At 44.7% G+C, this 20,951-nt stretch overlaps 1 protein-coding gene across 1 annotated transcript in view; it reads left to right on the forward strand.

Moving 5' to 3' along the window:
• The first annotated feature begins 858 nt into the window (after positions 1-858).
• spcs3 (signal peptidase complex subunit 3) overlaps positions 859-20,951 on the forward strand; it is a 42,607-nt gene continuing 22,514 nt past the window's right edge. Inside the window, exons 1-2 of the mRNA XM_070878405.1 lie at positions 859-1,095; positions 18,713-18,786. Coding sequence (XP_070734506.1) covers positions 953-1,095; positions 18,713-18,786 — 217 coding nt within the window. The 5' untranslated portion in view covers positions 859-952. The remainder of the gene's footprint in view (positions 1,096-18,712; positions 18,787-20,951) is intronic.

The following is a 20,951-nucleotide window of genomic DNA, read 5'->3' on the forward strand; positions in this document are numbered from 1 at the left end:
TGTAATCACTGATACTTTCATCGGCCTTTTGATTCCGAATCCCGAAATGAGAGCTTTCAGCAATTTCTAACCATTTGGGGTTATAGTGCTGGTCCAGCTTCGTTAAAATCTCTTTAAGCGTTGTGTCCTTTGGCTCGTCGGGCACAAGCAGATTTACAAGAGTTTCGTACAATGCCGGACCTGCCTCCGATAAGACGATCGCTTTCTTATGTTCCAACACAGTTCGGTTCTGGACTGCATTGTCTGGAACTTCGATTATGTTATATGCAGTGAAATAAATTTCTAGCCGATCCACATTCGCTTTAAAACATTCCCGGTCGTGTCTATATTCCCCCAAATGTCCGATTACACCTGCCATTTTAATCTCTAGCTGTTCGCACCGTGTGCTGTAGTTTAACTCGGATTTTTGTAGCTTTTTCCAAAGACAGAAACTTCCAACATCTCTCTGTCGGCTGGCTGTATCCTTCACCAACAAAATTTAAACTTTAAATCATCTGAAAAATCCCATCTCGCCGCCAAATGTGATATATTCACAGAGCACAAGCACACACAGCTCCTAACATGGCAGGCAGCTTTCTCGGAAGCCTCCGGAATCTGCCTGGTTCTGTTTAACTCAGAGTTAACTTATTAACTCTGCAGTTGCAGTACACAATACATCTACATCCACATTGTGGAGCTACAAACATTACAAGCTTACAGACATTACACTCAGTGGGGGTGGGGGCGCCCTGGTCCTGTACACACAGTGTAGGGCGGGGGGCGCGGGGGGCGCCTGGTCCTGGTCCTGTACACACAGTATGTGGGTGGGGACCCTTTCTCCAACCCCCGGTTTCCGGGCGGCGCATGTCGTGGGCGGGCCCGGAAGCCGGAAGTGTGCGCCGGCTGTCGGCTCCGGGTCGCTGCGGGGCCGTGGCTGCTCTCGCTCGCTGTCAGTGCCCGCCCGGAGAGCACCATGAACACGGCGCTGTCCCGCGCCAACTCGCTGTTCGCCTTCTCGCTGAGTGTGATGGCCGTGCTCACCCTCGGCTGCTTCCTCAGCACCGCCTTCAAGGAGCGCTCCGTGCCCGTGCACATCCAGCTGGCCAAAGTCATGCTGTGAGTGAGGGAGGGGTGAGGAGAGAGAGAGAGAGAGAGAGAGGGAGGGAGGGGTGGAGGGAGCTACTTCTGTGTGTTGTACTGGGGTGTGGACAGGACCGGGGGGAGGGGGGAACAAAGAGGGGCCACAGGAGGAGGAGGAGAGGGTCTGCGGGGTGTGTGTCTGGGGCGGGGGGAGATGGGGCTCTAGGCCGGGGATGGGGGAGAGGGTGCGGGTCTGGGAGCCCGGGGACAGGGTGGGTGGGGAGGAGATTGGGCTCTTGGCCGGAGGGAGGGAGTGGGGAAGGGGTGAGGAAGTGTGCCGGGGGTGAGGCTGGAGGCATGGGGTGGTGTGTGTGTGTGTGTGTGTGTGCGCGGGGCTGGGGTGAGAGACTCTCATAATTCTCTTGTACCCAATCCCCTCGGGTCTCGATTTAGATGTGGTTTTCTCGCCAGACTCCATGCGGTCGCCTTTCCTTCCCTCCCTCCCTCTCTCCGCCTCTTTCTGTTTCTTTGTACCGCTGACCATGTTTTGCTCTCTCCTCCTCTCTGCTGACTGTCTTTGTACACGGATCCTCTGTCCATGTGTTGAAGAATTGATTGTTTCCCTCTTTATATCATTTTCTCAATCTATCTGGTCCTATTGATGTGCTATTTTGCTGTGTTTCCTGTAAATGCTCTTTGTATTTTCTCTCAATGTTTCCACTGGGCTCTGGTGTTTTACACAGAGCCTTTCATACCTCCTGTATTCTCTGCCTCGTTTTCCTGATGTAAGGGCACTCACACAGACCCGTGTGTGTGTTTGTGTAATATATACAGTATATATATATTTCTCTCTCTGAGGTTTGGCACGTTTTATCCTCGATTAATTTATCTCTTTACCCGGATGCTTGCAGACTGCTTACTGTGTGATCTGATCTATTTTGCCGTTGTGAAAAATACAGATAGCTCTGTGCACCTTTTTGGTCGCCGCACACTTTACAGCGACTTGCATATGCGTAATATATAAACTAATTTGACGAGTGGTATCCCCCGAGAGATTAGTAAAGTGGGTTGAAAGTTTGCCTTTGCTCTGCCATATGGTAATGTTGACCTTCTGTGCCGAGAGTGGCAACCTTTGCTGTAGCTACTTAACACGTGTGTATGTGTGTGGAGATAAACTATACCCGGTGCAGTTGCACTTTTGGCAGATCTTAACCAGAGCTGCAGGTTATTTTTCTCCAACATATCGTGGTTCGTGTTCAAAGGGTAACTGCGGTTTCATATCCGTCTTGGTACCTGCCAATCAGTGTAGTCCACGTATACACGAAGCCAGCAGCAGTACTGCAGCTGCTGTCTGACCCACATGGAGGTTATGACGTGGGTTGGATGAAAATAAAACGTACTGATAACTGTGCATCCTAATATTCGTCAATTTGGTTAACTTTATTTTATTTAAAAAAAAGTAACTTCACTGGCCAGAGGTGTCTCACATAATCATAAATCTAAATATATGCATAGCATACAGTTCTTGCAATTTATGTTTTAATGGTCATTCTTGTCTTTTTTTTTAAGAAGTGCAAAGGTTGCAAATCTGAAACGGAAATAGAATTTTCTGTCAACAGGCATTGTTAACTTGCCTTGTGTCCTGATTTAGCAAGCAACAATTTGTGTTTATATAGCGCCTTTAACGCAGTAAAACATCCCAAGGCACTTCACAGGAGAGTTACAAGACATAAAAAGTGCTGTAAGACTTATGTCACTTCTCAAAGTCTGTCACGAAAAGTTGCCCATGAACTTTTTTTAAAAAAAAGGTTTGAGCTGTAGCTGAGGATATACGAGTATGAATGATGTAAATTTGAATTGGAGGACTTTACTGATGTGTTGACTGCAGTACGGTTCTTGAGATGTCATTGACTGTTTGCTTGGGAAATATGAAAACTGGACATTTGTGAAGTTGGTATGTTGTGCATGGTATAAACTCTCTTCACTTGTCAGTATGGCAGAACTAGCTAAATTCAGTTCAGAAGTTTGGGTTGTCACCAGTAAACCTTTTTGATTGGCCATTTTGAATTTAGCTTCTGATATTAAAATCTACTGTACACTAGTGCTCTACATTACAACAGTGGGTGTATTTCAAAAGTACTTGAATGACTATAAAGAGCTTTGGGACATCCTGGGGTGGTGAAAGGTGCAAGTCTGTCTTTCTTTCACAGTCTCTGGTGTGTGTCTGATTGATGTTCAGTGTGTAAGCCCCGAACTTGTATACCTTTTATCACTTGATTTCTCTTGTGCTCCCCTTGCCGGCCTACCCACCTTCATCACTCTTTCTAAACTCCAATTTATCCAGAACATCAAAGATCGTGTTCTTGCCTGCATTAAGATTTACTCTCCCCTCATTCCAGTTATTTTGAAGCTCCAGTGGCTTTCCATGGCTGCCCTCTTTAGTTTCAAATCTCTCCACAGGATTATTCTCCCCCCTCAGCGATCTCCTCCAGATGTCGGTCCCTCTACTGCTCTGTCACCAGCTTGGGCTTCATTCCCTCATCGGCCACTCTTCCTCCCACCACTATCCCACGCTCTCAGCACCTCCACATTGTCATTTCTGTCCCTGCTTTCAAAAGTCTCGAGGATCCTTCTGTTCAACTTTCCTTTCACCTCAGCCACCCTCTCACTCTCGCTCTCACTCTCTCTCTCGCAGTGTCTGTTGTGCTTTAAGCATGTAAGAAGACATATGTGCGCAGTGATTTTGCCCTGGATCCCATTTCACCTGGTTTTGGCACTAATATTCTGTCATGAGAATGAAGTAAGTGGGAGAATGAAGAGTCAAAAGCAGTTGTGCAAAGGAGGAGTTTTAGGGAAATTATGCTTAGGATGCATGGCATTGGTGGGCGTCAGGGGAAGCTTCCTGTCAGCCTCTGTTTTTGGTGGTGGATGCTGAATGCGGAAGGCCTAAAGACCTTTTACAATTCAATGGGCAACTAGTTCCAGATATTATGGGGACCACAAGCCATGAGAAGCTTCCATTTGTTGACCTGCAACTTCCTGTGCTTCTAACAGTTTCGTTCTTTACAACTATAACCTTATCTTTAAAGTCCCTGCCATTAGTGGGAAGGTCTGCCGATCATGTCTCTCTCGATCTGGGTATCTCTGCCACTTTTAATTGCTTTAGCACTTAGAAAATGGTGTAGAAATTGATCTAGAGCATATACTGGAGACTTAATTAGTGGTACCTAAGTTTTCCTATTGAATTTGTTGAAATACAGAGCTTGGCGTCATGTATATGACGGATTCATTGCAGTCACACAGGGCACGTTGGATCACCTAATCATGTGTCTCTCCATAACATTGGTGTGAGTGGAATGGGTGAGCTTTTGACACTAGACATGGTCATCTCCAATGAGGAAAAGCCCAACCACTTTCCCAAGCCTTCAATAGCACAGCATTTGCCATGACCCTAGACATCTTGTGGGTCGCCATTTATCTGAAGCGTTAACTGGACCAGCTATAGGGACTCTGGTTAAAGGAGCAGGGTAGAGGCTGGATATTCTGTGACAATGACACCTCAATGCCTTTCCAACAGCGACGTAATTCAAGTGATGAAACACGCACCACTCGTTTGGATGTTTCTCCAATCGGGAATTGCGACACCATCCAGGACAGAGTAGTCTGTTTCATTGTCCATGCCACTGGATTTGATAACCATTCTGACCTCCCAAGTACCCCTTCAAGTCACGCACCATCCTGACTTAAACATGTATTACCATTTATTCATCATTGCTGAGAATTTTGGAATTCTTAACCCCAAAGTGCTGTGGATGCTGAATCATTGCGTATATCCAAGGCTGAGATAGATAGATTTTTGGACACTAGGGGGATCAATAAATATGGAAATGGGCAGGTGGAAGGAGATGGAGTTAAGGTCGAAGATCAGCCATGATATTGAATGGCGGAGCGGGCACGAGGGGCCATATATCCTGCTCCTAATTTTTATGTTCCCCACCTAACACCATTGTGGGAGCACAGTCCCTATAAGGATTAGCAGCGATTCAAGGAGCGAGAGGGAGCGCAAACGGATTTTGGTGTATTGTGCATAAATTACTAAAAGGGGCCTATATTTTCTGGAGTTTAGAAAAATGCGAGGTCTCATTGAAACATAAAATGCTGAGAGGGCTTGACAGGGTAGATGCTGAGAGTTGTTTCCACTGTCTGGTGAGTCTAAAAATATGGGTCATAGGATTAGAGGTCGGCTATTTAGGATGGAGATGAGAAATCTCTTCACTTGGATGGTGGTGAATCTCTGGAATTCTCTACCCCAGAAGGCTGTGGATGCTCAGTCGTTGAATATACTCAAAACAGGTCGATAGATTTTTGGGCACGAATAATATCAAGAGATATGGCGATAGTGCAGGGAAGTGGTGTTGATGTAGACGATCAGCCATGATCTTATTGAATGGAGGAGCAGGCTCGAGGGGCCGAATGGCCTATTCCTGCTCCTTTTTGTTATGTTCTTAAAAGCTAGTGCACAGGCCTGGAAGACAAAAGTGAGGAAGTTGTGCTTTTGTGGCCCTTACGGCTAAAGGGATCAAGGGGTATGGAGAGAAAGTAGGAATGGGGTACTGAAGTTGCATGATCAGCCATGATCATATTGAATGGTGGTGCAGGCTCGAAGGGCCGAATGGCCTACTGCACCTAATTTCTATGTTTCTATGTTGTGCAGTGTTTTGGTCAGGCCCCATCTGAGGTTATGCATTCAGTTGTACGAGCTGAACCTCAGAAAAGATAGATTGGCCTTGGAAGGGTTACAATGCAGATTCACCAGCATATAAAGGGTTAAATTCTGAGCAACAATTGCATAAACTTGGTTTGCATCCCCTTGAGTTCAGAAGATTGCAGGATGATCTAATTGAGATCTTTAACATGATAGCGGATTTCAAAAGGTAGATACAGAGAGACTATTTCCTCGGGTGGGGAAAATCCAAAACATGATCTTAAAAATGAGAGCTAGGCCATTTAAAAGTGAAATCAGAAAGCACATTTTCACACAAAGCATGTTGAAAATATCTCTCCCAAAAAAGGCATGGATGCTGGTTCAATTAAAAAAAAAAATGGATAGATTTTTTTTTCTTACATAAGGGCATCAAGGGAGGGAAATGGAGTTGAGGTACAGATCAGACAGGATCTAATTAAATGGCGGAACCGGCTTGAGGGGCTGAATGGCCATCTCCTGTTGTGTTCCTAGCCTAACTTGTAGCTGTTTGGAACCTGTCCCCTTCATTTTCAGTATCTGAGTTCCAATCTGGTCCTCACCGATGGGGTGAACTTCTCCTCTGTCATGCTTGTAAACGCCTACACAAAATGAAATTAGATTGTCTTTGTCCAGTTCCAGTGGGCTTAAGGCACAGAAACAACAATGAATTCAGGACTAAATGAAGCTTGCGGAGAGTGGCCATGCGAAGAGGTGGTTTGGGAAATAGAAATGTCATGCAAATGCTGAGATTGTGCTTGAGGCTTGTCAGGGGCTCAGCGTCTAACCGTGGCCTGCTGACTGAGTCCTTTAAATACAAATGCATTCTGTTTTTCAGCAATTAGAAACATAGAAAATAGGTGCAGGAGTAGGCCATTCTGCCCTTCGGTCCTGCACCACCATTTGATAAGATCATGGCTGATCATTCCCTCAGTACCCCTTTCCTGCTTTCTCTCCATACCCCTTGATCCCTTTAGCTGTAAGGGCCATATCTAACTCCCTCTTGAATATATCCAATGAACTGGCAATAAACAACTCACTGCGGCAGGGAATTCCACAGGTTAACAACTCTCGGAGTGAAGAAGTTGCTCCTCATCTCAGTCCTAAATGGCCTACCCCTTATCCTAAGACTGTGTCCCCTGGTTCTGGACTTCCCCAACATCGGGAACAATCTACCTGCATCTAACCTGTCCCGTCCTGTCAGAATCTTGCATGTTTCTATGAGATCCCCTCTCATCCTTCTAAGCTCCAATGTATAAAGGCCCAGTTGATCCAGTCTCTCCTCATATGTCAGTCCGGGGATCAGTCTGGTGAACCTATGCTGCACTCCCTCAATAGCAAGAACGTCCTTCCTCAGATTAGGAGACCAAAATTGAACACAATATTCCAGGTGAGGCCTCACCAAGGCTCTGTACAACGGCAGTAAGACCTCCATGCACTTATACTCAAAACCCCTAGCTATGAAGGCCAACATACCATTTGCCGCCTTTACCACCTGCTGTACCTGTATGCCAACTTTCAATGACTGATGAACCATGACGCCCAGGTCTCGTTGTATCTCCCCTTTTCCTAATCTGCCACCATTCAGAAAATCTGTCTAATTGTTTTTTCCCCCAAAGTGGATAACCTCACATTTATCCACATTATACTGCATCTGCCATGCATTTGCCCACTCACCTAACCTGTCCAAGTCACGCTGCAGCCTCTTAGCGTCCCCCTCACAGCTCACACCGCCACCTAGTTTAGTGTCATCTGCAAACTTGGAGATGTTACACTCAATTCCTTCATCCAAATCATTGATGTATATTGTAAAGAGCTGGGGTCACAGCACTGAGCCCTGCGGCACTCCACTGGTCACTGCCTGCCATTCTGAAAAGGACCCGTTTATCCCGACTCTCTGCTTCCTGTCTGCCAACCAGTTCTCTATCCACATCAGTACATTACCCCCAATACCATGTGCTTTAATTTTGCACACCAATCTCTTGTGTGGGACCTTGTCAAAAGCCTTTTGAAAGTCCAAATACACAACATCCACTGGTTCTCCCTTGTCCACTCTACTGGTTACATCCTCAAAAAATTCCAGAAGATTTGTCAAGCATGATTTCCCTTTCATAAATCCATGCTGACTTGGACCGATTCTGTCACTGCTTTCCAAATGCGCTGCTATTTCATCCTTAATAATTGATTCCAACATTTTCCCCACCACTGATGTCAGGCTAACTGATTTATTATTACCAGCTTTCTCTCTCCCTCCCTTTTTAAAAAGTGGTGTTACATTAGCTACCCTCCAGTCCATAAGAACAAATCCCGAGTTGATAGACTGTTGGAAAATGATCACCAATGCATCCACTATTTCTAGGGCCACTTCCTTAAGTACTCTGGGATGCAGACTATCAGGCCCCGGGGATTTATCGGCCTTCAATCCCATCAATTTCCCTAACACAATTTCCCACCTAATAAGGGAGAAAGAGACCAAAGTTGGACCATGAACTGTGATGGAGGAGGAGGCACCTTCTCACTCGACCCTCGGTCCCCTAGTATTTCCGTAAGGTTATTTGTGTCTTCTTTTGTGAAGACAGAACCAAAGTATTTGTTCAATTGGCCTGCCATTTCTTTGTTCCCCATTATAAATTCACCTGAATCCGCCTACAAGGGGCCTATGTTTGTCTTCACTAATCTTTTTCTCTTCACATATCTATAGAAGCTTTTGCAGTCAGTTTTTATGTTCCCAGCAAGCTTCTCTCATACTCTATTTCCCCTCTCTTAATTAAACCCTTTGTCCTCTGCTGAATTCTAAATTTCTCCCAGTCTTCAGGTTTGCTGCTTTTTCTGGCCAATTTATTTGCCTCTTCCTTGGATTTAACACTATCCTTAATTTCCCTTGTTAGCCACGGTTGAGCCACCTTCCCCATTTTATTTTTTACTCCAGACAGGAATGTACAATTGCTGAAGTTCATCCATGTGATCTTTAAATGTTTGCCATTGCCTATCCACAGTCAACCCTTTAAGTATCATTTGGCAGTCTACTCTAGCCAATTCACGCCTGAAACCATCGAAGTTACCTTCCCTTAAGTTCAGGACCCTAGTTTCCGAATTAACTGTGTCACTCTCCTTAATAAAGAATTCTACCATATTATGGTCACTCTTCCCCAAGGGGCCTCGCACAATGAGATTGCTAATTAGTCCCTTCTCATTACACATTACCCAGTCTAGGATGGCCAGCTGCCTGGTTGGTTCCTCGACATATTGGTCTAGAAAACCATCCTTAATACACTCCAGGAAATCCTCCTCCACTGCATTGCTACCAGTTTGGTTAGCCCAATCAATATGTAAATTAAAGTCACCCACGCTAACTGCTGTACCTTTATTGCACGCATTCCTAATTTCTTGTTTGATACTGTCCCCAACCTCACTACTACTGTTTGGTGGTCTGTACACAACTCCCACTAGTGTTTTCTGCCTCTTGGTATTCCGCAGCTCCACCGATACCAATTCTACATATCCAAGCTAATGTCCTTTCTTATGATTGCATTAATTTCCTCTTTAATCAGCAGTGCCACCCCGTCTCCTTTTCCTTTCTGTCTATCCTTCCTAAATGTTGAATACCCCTGGATGTTGAGTTCCCAGCCTTGGTCACCCTGGAGCCATGTCGCGTGATGCCAATTATATCATTATGTTAACTGCTATCTGCACAGTTAATTCGTCCACCTGATTCCGAATATTCCTCGCATTGAGGCACAGAGCCTTCAGGCTTGTCTTTCTAACACACTTTGCCCCTTTAGAATTTTGCTGTAATGTGGCCCTTTTTGCTTTTTGCCTTAGGTTTTTCTGCCCTGCACTTTTACTTTTCTTCTTTCTATCTTTTGCTTCTGCCCCCATTCTACTTCTCTCTATCTCCCTGCATAGGTTCTCATCCCCCTGCCGTATTAGTTTAACTCCTCCCCAACAGCACTAGCAAACACTCCCCCTTGGACATTGGTTCTGGTCCTGCCCAGGTGCACTTGTGTCCTCCATTACAATGCCCTCCCGAAACTTAGAAAGTAGTTTGGAAAGCGGTAGTCTGTAACTTCGACGGGTATAACAGCTGTCTGTTGCGCCATACACGATTCTCTCATGTACACTGGCCTTGCTCCAGAGATCCAGGCTGTATTGTGTGCAGAGTTTGAGTTTCTTACTTTACGTGGCCAATTCTCTAGGTCATCTGAATGCCGGACAGGTTTGCCTTGGGGACTGCGCTGACGGCCTTTTATTTAAAGGCCGCAGCTGTTTGCTGGTGTTGTTTTGATTCCAAGCCTGAGCGGTTCAAAGTCTTTGGAGTCAGTGGAACAAAAATATTGGAATATATTTTGGAAAAGCCGTGGAACGGTTGTGCAGAGGTCACGTGGTGCAGTCGGAGGTAGCACTGTCCAAAATCTCGGGTGCTATTTGCGTAGCCCAGCTGTTGGATCGTACCAGGTACCAAGGGACAGAATATCTGCTGGTCCGGCTTAAAGAAGAAACTTGGTCTTGAACCAATCAACGTAAATTCAAATTGTGATGTGGTTCTGGCTAGCTTCTAAATGACAGCAATCCAACATCAGTGAGCTAGTGGCGTGCAATGAGTAGGAAACAGCTGAACATTTCGAGAAAAACTAGCAAATGTACCAGACGGAGCAGTGCTTGGCCATCTTTATTCCGTAGGGGAGCGTAACACTTCACAGAATATACTGCTTGCAAGTACTACCTAAGTGATGGCAGCATAAATAGTACCAAATAATTAAAAACTTAACCGACTGTATAGATTATAAAATTAACTGCCCAGCGACAAGTTACATACCTCAGTAACACAGTCAACAAATACAGCATCGCTAGAGCATTAAACGGCAATAGCAGCTCCCATTGGTGCCCTATATCCCAATAGAAAATATCGGAACTGGAGTAGTCCATTCGGCCCCATGAACCTGTCCCTTTCTTCAATTTGATCATGGCTGATCTGTACCTCGACTCCATTTACTTGCCTTTGCTCAATATCCCATCTACACAACATAACTGTGGGAACTGCTGGAAATTAGGCTCGGTAGCCCTTGGTCGGCCGACACGGACATGATGGGCCGAAATGGCCTCCTTCCGCGCTGTAAATTTCAATGATTCTATGAACTGTGCCTCTTAGCTTAATGTGCTCTGCACATACAACTACATATTCCTTGGTGGGGAAAATGTTGGAATCAATTATTAAGGATGAAATAGCAGCGCATTTGGAAAGCAGTGACGGTCCAAGTCAGGATGGATTTATGAAGGGGAAATCATGCTTGACAAAACTTCTGGAATATTTTGAGGATGTAACTAGTAGAGTGGACAAGGGAGAACCAGTGGTTGTGGTGTATTTGGACTTTGAAAAGGCTTTTGACAAGGTCCCACACAAGAGATTAGTGTGCAAAATCAAAGCACATGGTGTTGGGGGTAATATACTGACATGGATAAAGAACTGGTTGGCAGACAGGAAGCAGAGAGTCGGGATAAATGGCAGGCAGTGACTAGTGGAGTGCCGCAGGGCTCAGTGCTGGGTCCCCAGCTCTTTACAACATACATCAGTGATTTAGATGAAGGAATTGAGCGTAATATCTTCAAGTTTGCAGATAACACTAAACTGGGTGGCGGTGTGAGCTGTGAGGGGGACGCTAAGAGGCTGCAGGGTGACTTGGACAGGTTAGGTGAGTGCGCAAATGCATGGCAGATGCAGTATAATGTGGATAAATGTGAGGTTATCCACTTTGGGGGCAAAAACGTGAAGACAGAATATTATCTGAATGGTGGCAGATTAGGAAAAGGGGAGGTGCAAAGAAACCTGGATGTCATGGTTCATTAGTTATTGAAAGTTGGCATAAAAGTACAGCAGGCAGTGAAGGCGGCAAAATGGTATGTTGGCCTTCATAGCAAGGGGATTTGAGTATCGGAGCAGGGAGGTCTTACTGCAGTTGTACTTGGCCTTGGTGAAGCCTCACCTGGAATATTGTGCTCCGTTTTAGTCTCTTAATCTGAGGAAGGACGTTCTTGCTATTGAGGGAGTGCAGCAAAGGTTCACCAGACTGATTTCCGGGATGGCAGGACTGATATATGAGGAGAGACTGGATCAACTGGGCCTTTATACATTGGAGGTTAGGAAGATGTGAGGGGATCTCATAGAAACATACAAGATTCTGATGGGACAGGACAAGTTAGATGCGGGAAGAATGTTCCCGATGTTGGGGAAGTCCAGAACCAGGGGTCGCAGTCTAAGGATAAGGGGTAAGCCATTTAGCATTGAGATGAGGAGAAACTTCTTCACTCGGAGAATTGTGAACCTGTGGAATTCTCTACCGCAGAAAGTTGTTGAGGCCAGTTCGTTAGATATATTGAAAAGGGAGTTAGATGTGGCCCTTACAGCTAAAGGGATCAAGGGGTGTAGAGTGATAGCAGTAATGGGGTACTAAAGTTGCATGATCAGCCATGATATTGAATGGTGGTGCAGGCTGGAAGGGCCTACTCCTGCACCTATTTTCTATGTATCTCTTTAGGGGTCATTAATTAACCAGTTTTGACACAGTACTTGGAGTCGAGACAAATATGAATGGCATTCCCAGGCTTGATCTATAAAATAGTTTTCTAATGGGAAAATCTCCCATTTTACTTGTGTCTTGTATGCCATGCATTAATTCACTCCAGTCGTCTTGGACCCCCTTGCTACTGGATCAAGACCTTGCTCTGCTAAGCCCGTGTGGTAGTCGGTGTGCAACGACCATCCCATGTTAAAAGAACTCGCGCACAGGCATCTTCCACTCCTTTAACATGACAGGAGTGGAAGCAAGTCTTCCTCGATTCCGAGTGACTGCCTATGATGATGGCAACTGCTTCTTGTGCAATTTCCAGCATGCTTCCTGACAATTAAGTACTTTTTGAAGTGTATTGACTGTTGCAATATAGAAAACGCAGCAGCCAATTTGTGCACCGCATTGTCCCCCAATAGCAATGTGGTCATGGCTAGCTAATCTCTTTTTTTCCAATTAGCTGTTGGAGAGATAAATATGGGCCCTTTCAAAATAGTGCAGTGGTAAAATGAGCGAGTAGATGGGATCTCGGCCACGGTTTAACATCTTATCTGAAAGATGACACCTCTTATAGTGCAACACTCCTTCCTTACTGCACTGAAGTGTCAGCCAGAGTTTTGTGCTCAAGTCTCTGGAGTGGGACTTGAACCCATGACCTTCTGACACAAAGGCGCGAGTGCTACCCACTGACGCATAGCGTAGGATCGCTATTAGCCCAGGCAGTTCTGACGGACTTTTTTATTTATTCAATCACAGGATGTTGGCATCGCTGGCAAGGCCAGCATTTATTGCCCATCCCCAATTGCCCTTGAGAAGGTGGTGGTGAGCCACCATCTTGAACTGCTGCAATCCGTGAGGTGAAGGTACTCCTACAGTACTGTTGGGTAGGGCGTGACAGGATTTTGACCCAGCGACCATGATGGAACAGTGATATATTTCCAAGTCAGGATGGTGCGTGACTTGGAGGGAAACTTGGAGGTGGTGGTGTTCCTATGCACCTGCTGCCCTTGTTCTTCTAGGTAGTAGAAGCTGCAGGTTTGGGAGAAGCTTTGGAGAGTTGCCACAGTGCATCTTGTAGATTGTACACACTGTAGCCACAGTGCGCAGGTGGTGGAGGGAGTGAATGTTTAAGGTGGTGGAGGGATGCTGATCAAGCGGGCTGCTTTGTCCTGGGTGGTGTCGAGCTTCTTTGTTGTTGGAGCTGCACTCATCCAGGCAAGTGGAGAGTATTCCATCACACTCCTGACTTGTGCCTTGTAGCTGGTGGAAAGGCTTTGGGTAGTCAGGAGGTGAGTCACATGCCACAGAATACCCAGCTCCTGACCTGCTCTTGTAGCCGCAGTGTTTATGTGGCTAGTCCAGTTAAGTTTCTGGTCAATGCTGACCCCCAGGATGTTGATGGTGGGAAGTTTGGCGATGGTAATGTCATTGAATGCCAAGTGGCAGTGGTTAGACTCTCTCTTGTTGGAGATGGTCATTGCCTGGCGCTTATATGGCACAAATATTACTTGCCACTTACCAGCCCAAGCCTGCATGTGGGCATGGACTGCTCCATTATCTGAGGAGCTGTGAACGCGACTGAACACTGCAATCATCAACGCACATCCCCAATTCTGATCTTATGATGGGAAGGTCATTGATGAAACAGCTGAAGATTGTTGGACCCAGTACACTGCCCTGAGGAACTCCTGCACTGATGTCCTGGGGCTGAGATGATTTGTCCCCAGCAACCACAACCATCTTCCTTTGTGCTAGGTGTGACTCCAGCCGGTGAGGAGTTTTCCCCCCTGATTCCCACTGACTTCAATTTTATGAGGGCTCCTTGATGCCACACTCGGTCAAATATTGCCTCGATGTCAAGGGCAGTCAGTCTCGCCTCACTGCTAAAACTGTGTCTGTGCTAGGAGTGAATGTTGAAGTACGCTGTTTCTTTTGTGGATGTCTGAATGTTTGTAATGCTGTGCAGTAATTACTGGAAGGCGAGGTTTATTGTGAATATATTTGTAAAATGGAAACTGCAGTGAGCTCAATTCCTAAGAAGCTGTACAGCCTGAGAGACGAGGGATTGCTGTGCTGTAGTTCGGCGTCTGTATTGGTTTGCAAAAAAAAAAGAAAGCAACTTGCTTGTGTTTATGTTGGCAGGGTTAGGATTGACCTTGCGCATTAAAAGCAGGATCTTTGGATGGTCTACTTAGAATTAATTTTGCACCCTGACAGGTCTTGAGATAATTCTAATGCAGCTTGATTAAATTATGCTGGTGGGACTTCAAGTTGTAGCTTTTGATGTTGCTTGGGTTGCAGACTGTGTGGAGCTCTGCACGCACACTTAATACTGATCACACTACATTTTGGCACAGGCTGTGGTGTAGGAAAGGGAAAAATTCACAGGGCTGTGGGGAAAGAACATAAGAAACAGGAGGAGTAGGCCATAAGACCCCTCGAGCCTGCTCCGCCATTTAATACGATCATGGCTGATCCGATCATGGACTCGGGTCCACTTCCCTGACTACTCTCCATAACTCCTTATTCCCTTATCGCTTAAGAAACTGTCTGTTTCTGTCTTAAATTTATTCAATGTCCCAGCTTCCACAGCTCTCTGAGGCAGCAAATTCCACAGATCCACAACCCTCTGAGAGAAGAAATTTCTCCTCATCTCTTTTTTAAATGGGAGGCTCCTTATTCTAAGATTATGCCCTCTAGTTCCAGTCTCCCCTATCAGTGGAAACATTATCTCTGCATCCACCCACCTTGTCAAGCCCCCTCATAATCTTATATGTTTCAATAAGATCACCTCTCATTCTTCTGAATTCCAATGAGTAGAGGCCCAACCTACTCAACCTTTCTTCATAAGTCAACCCCCTCATCCCCGGAATCAACCTAGTGAACCTTCTCTGTACTGCCTCCAAAGCAAGTATATCCTTTCGTAAATATGGAAACCAAAACTGCACGCAGTATTTCAGATGTGGCCTCACCAATAGCCTGTATAACTGTAACAAGACTTCCCTGCTTCCATCCCCTTTGCAATAAAGGCCAAGATTCCATTGGCCTTCCTGATCACTTGCTGTAGCTGCATACTAAACTTTTGTGTTTCATGCACAAGTACCCCCAGATCCCGCTGTACTTTAGCACTTTGCAATCTTTCTCCATTTAAATAGTAACTTGTTCTTTGATTTTTTTCTGCCAAAGTGCATGACCTCACGCTTTCCAATATTATACTCCATCTGCCAAATTTTTGTCCACTCACTTAGCCTGTCTGTCCTTTTGCAGATTTTTTGTGTCTTCCTCACACATTGCTTTGCCTCCCATCTTTGTATCGTCAGCAAACTTGGCTACGTTACACTCAGTCCTTTCTTCCAAGCCGTTAATATAGATTGTAAATAGTTGGGGTCCCAGCATTGATTCCTGCATCACCCCATTGGTTGCTGATTGCCAACCCGAGAATGAACCATCTATCTCTACTCTCTGTTTGCTGTTCGTTAGCCAATCCTCTGTCCATGCTAAAATATTACCCCCAACCCCGTGAACTTTTATCTTGTGCCTTTTATGTGGCACCTTGTCAAATGTCTTTTGGAAGTCCAAATACACCACATCCATTGGTTCCCCTTTATCCACCCTGAAAGAGCAGGGGAGTGAGACTAATTGAATGAACCAGAGCAGATAAGAGAGGTAAAAGTAAGGGAACATCTGGGCAATAGTGACAATAATATTATCGCTTTAAGATAATAATTTGACGGACGAAGACCAAGGTGGAGAAAAGCTGATTTTGAGGGGCTGAGAATAGAACTTGGAAATATAAAATGGACAACAATGTTGGTAAACAATGATGTAGAACATCAATGGGAAAGATTTAAAATGGTCCAGGAAAAATAAATTCCCCTTTTTAAAAAAAAAACTAAATACTAATGGGAAACTATGGATGAATGAAGCCTTAGGGGAAAAATTGAGGGTCAGGAAAGAGGCATACATTAAGTATATTTACAGCAGGGTAGAGCATGATGAGGGAGAATATTAGGAGAGAAGTCAAAAAAACAATTGATAAGCAAAGAGGAACTATGAAGTTAAGCATCAAGGAACATAAAATAAAATAGTAAAATATTTTACAGACATAAATTTAAAAAAAAAAGGAAGGTCTGGATGGACAGGATAATACCACAAGCAGCATTAGAGATATGGCAGACATATTAAATAATTACTTTGCTTCAGTATTTACCAGGGAGATAGATAGAACAGATGGACGTGACACTGGAAGGTAAGATTAGAAATGAAATAAATGCATTTAAAATAAAAAGATATCTATTAAATAAACTAATCAAACTCGAAGAATAAAAAAAACCCTGGTCCGGATGGATTACATCCATACTTTAAAAAGAAATCTAGGGAATAGATAGCAGAGGCACTATTACACAAATATAATAATTCGTTCAAAGGTGCAGTGCCAGAGGAGTAGCGGATAGCTCACATAATACCTATATTTAAGAAGAGGGATTGAACATGTCGAGTCAATTTAACAGCGTTGGGAAAAATAATGGAATTCCTACTAAAGGAGAAAATAGAAGAACATCTAGAAACAAAACCGATAATAAAATAGTTATCACGGATTTTAAAAGGGAAAGTTTTGCTTGACCAATCTAATTGAATTTTTTGAGGAGGTAACAGAGTAGACAAGGGTAATACAGTAGATGTAATTTATCTGGATTTTCAATAGGCCTTCGATAAGGCACCCCATAATAGACTGATGAACAAGGTCAGAGAATCCGGAGTCGGGACACGTAGCAAAATGGATAGCTAGCTGGCTTCAAGACAGAAAGCAGAGAGTATGGGTAAAGGGTAGCTAGCTGTTCACAATGGCAGAAGGAGGGTAGTGGTGTTCCACACGGATCAGTGCTGGGACCACTGTTGTCCACACATTATATTAATGATTTAGACTTTGGAATCAAAAACACAATTTCTAAATTTGCGGATGACACCAAATTGGGGGACAGTCAATGCTGATGAAGACTGCAACAGATCACGGGGACATTAATAAACTTGCAGAATGGGCATATAATTGGCAAATGAAGGTCCACACAGATAAATGTGAGGTATAACATTTTGGTAGGAAGCATAGGGAGGTCACTTATTACTTGGAACATGCGAGTCTAGGTGGGGTAGAGGAACAAAGGGATCTCGGAGTACAAATGCACACATCACTAAAAGTTGTGCCATAGGTTAGCAAGGCCATAAAAAAAAACAAGCACTGGGGTTTATTTCTAGAGGGATAGAATTGAAAAGTAGGGAAGTTATAAACTTGTATCAAACCTTGTTTCGACCACACTTCTGGTTGCCATATTATAAAATGTAGAGGCACTGGAGAGGGTGCAGAGAAGATTTACAAGGATGATAAAAATGCGAGGGTATACATATCAGGAAAGGTTGAACTGTCTGGGTCTCTTTTCTCTTGAAAAGAGAAGGCTGAGGAGTGACCTAATAGAGGTCTTAAAATTATAAAAGGTTTTGATAGAGTGGATACAGAGAGAATGTTGCCACTTGTGCTGAAGAGCATAATTAGAAGCCATCAATATAAAATAGTCACCAAGAAACCCAATAGGGAATTCAGAGGGTGGCGAGAATGTGAAACTCGCTGCCATGGAGTAGTTGAGGTAAATAGTATAGATGTATTTAAGGGGAGGCTAGATGAGCATATGAGGGAGAATGGAATAGAGGGTTACGCTGATAGTTAGATGAGGAAAGATGAGAGGAGGCTTGAGTGAAGCATAAATGCTGGCATGGACTGGTTGGGTCGAACGGCCTGTTTCTCTGACGTATATCCTGTGCAATTGAATGGTGCTTTCAAAGAGGCATGAATGGACGAATGGCTACCTTCAGTGCTGTAAGATTCTATGATTGCACAAATTGATTCTGCTGTGACTGCTTAATTCAGCAATGAATATGCTGCCTCAATTGAGAGAGTCTCACTGGCACGATTTCATCCAAAAGTAGTCTTTGAGATGCAATGTTGATCGCATATAGTCATGAGGGAAGATTTGAGCTGTTAGAAGGATATGTTTATGGGATTAGTTGAAAAACAGGTGGACGGAAGCTTGCATGAAGCATAAACACTGATGTGGGCCTATTGGGCTATAACTACTATGTAATGTTGGGAATGTTTCCACTAGGAAGTCTAATGGGGATTGAAACTTCTGACTTGGGTGAAAGTGTTACCAACTAAGCCAAGCTGAAACCTAGTTACCATGCTGCACAACCCCATATTCAATGTGTATACTTGAAGGCTGGCTTCCTACACATTATTTAATAATTGAGTATCTTCAATGTGGTTTGCATAATAAGTACTCAAACATTTTTATTGCAGGAAAAATGTGGAAGATTTTACGGGACCCAGAGAAAGAAGTGACTTGGGATTGATCACGTTTGACCTATCTGCAGATATCCTTTGATTATGCAAAAAAAAATAAACAAAACAAAACCCTACAGGTAGTAGAGTGGAACACGTGTGTCCAGTGATGGGATTACAGTGAAATTTGTTAACAACTGTTGTATTGGGCAGGTGCCCGAATGATCCCAGATCCTAACGATCACTGCATCTGAAGTCTGGCAGCTGAACAGTTCAAGTAGCGCAGTGGGAGTTTAAGTATTCCATCAGTTAACAGCTATTGCACTGCTCGAACTGCCATGAATTCTTTCCCTTCATTTAATTAAGCTCCACTGAAGCAATGCTAAAAGTTGATGTCCAAAGAATGTCTTAATTCTGATATAACTTGGAATGGCTGCTGCCAGCCCTGCCTCGGTGCCTGTGAGCAGAACTGAGAGCAGACGCTCCTGTCACGTTTGAATATAACTTTTGGGCATTAATTCTTTCTTCCCAGCACAAACTCTTCGATATAGCTAGTAGCGGGGAAAAAAAGCATGTTAAAGATGGGTGAGAATTGATCATCAAAATGATGATCATTCAAAGCAGATTCCCACTGCTCAAAGTACATTTGCATGGAGTGAACTTGCTGTTCTCAGAATTGCCGATAGCACAAAGAAATTTCAAAAGAAAGCACTTTGACCAGGGAGGGAGTCGCGACCTGTTTTTGTCGCTCAATATATGATGAAAATGCAGCACTGTGCAGTATCAAGTATCTATTCAACCCATTTATAGTTGAAGAATTATTTAGTTTGTTTTGTTTAATAAGACGATGAGTAGAAATCCCGTAAGAATGCTTGAAGGCTTCCAGGTTTGGCGTAGCTACAGAGCTGGGCAAGCTGGGAGTGCCGAGTTCACAGGACAGCAGAACGAAGGGACTAAGCTGAAGAGTTTGGTGTCTGTACTGAGTGTGGACATGGGGTCGAGTTGGAAGCGCTGGGTTGAACCTTCGGTGCACTCCACAGCAACAAGACTAAAATGTCAAAGGCAGTGAATCCAAGTAGGGTGCTTTTTATGGCCACTTTTCTTATGGTCCTGTGATCTTACTCCCAGTCAAGCACATGACAGATAATATCAGCCAGGAGGAAGACACAAATTCAATCATACAGATGCAAAACCTCTTAATAAAATGTACTTCCTTCTGAGATCCCAACCATAGCCATCTACCACCAAGCTCATGGTCTACAGGGCTGTAGAAATACCCGCCCTCCTGTATGGATCTGAGGCATGGGCGATGTATAGAAGGCACGTCAAGTCGCTGGAGATATATCATCAACGATGTCACCGCAAGATCCTGCAAATCCCCTGGGAGGACAAGTGCACCAACATCAGTGTCCTCGACCAGGCTAACATCCCCAGTATTGAAGCACTGACCACACTCGATCAGCTTCGCTGGGCAGGCCACATAGTTCGCAAGCCAGATAAGAGACTCCCAAAGCAAATGCTTTATGCAGAGATCGTTCGTGGTAAACGAGCCAAAGGAGGACAGCGGAAACGTTATAAAGACCCCCTCAAAGCCTCCCTGGTAAAGTGCGACATCACCACTGACACCTGGGAGACCCTGGCCGAAGACCGCCAAGGTGGAGAAAGTGCATCCGGGAGGGCGTCGAGCTCTCGAGTCCCAACGCAAAGAGCATGAAGAGACTGAGCGTGGGGCAAATCAGCCCCACAGACCCTTTTCCCTCGACGAATGTCTGTCCCACCTGTAACAGGGTCTGTGGCTCTTGTTTCGGACTGTTCAGCCATCAAAGAACTCACTTTGGGAGTGGAAGAAAGTCTTCCTCGATTCCGAGGGACTGCCTATGAATGGAGCTTTCTAAATTTCAGGTAAAAGCCCATGAGCAAGCAGCACTTTTGCATAATCTGTTGTCTGTGAGTACATTGTATATTGATGCATCGCTTACTCAAATGCAATTTGTCCAGAGCAGCCCAGCACCCTTCAATTGTACATCTGAGTCGTTGCACTTGGATCCATGCAGCTTTCTCCTGAAAGTCTTTCATCATCATCATAGGCAGTCCCTCGGAATCGAGGAAGACTTGCTTTCACTCTTAAAATGAGTTCTTAGGTGGCTGAACAGTACAATACGAGAACCACAGACTCTGTCACAGGTGGGACAGACAATCTTTGAGGGAAAAGGTGGGTGGGACTGGTTTGCCGCACGCTCTTTCCGCTGCCTGCGCT

This window comes from Pristiophorus japonicus, chromosome 1 (assembly GCF_044704955.1).
Source record: "Pristiophorus japonicus isolate sPriJap1 chromosome 1, sPriJap1.hap1, whole genome shotgun sequence".
NCBI lineage: Eukaryota > Metazoa > Chordata > Chondrichthyes > Pristiophoridae > Pristiophorus > Pristiophorus japonicus.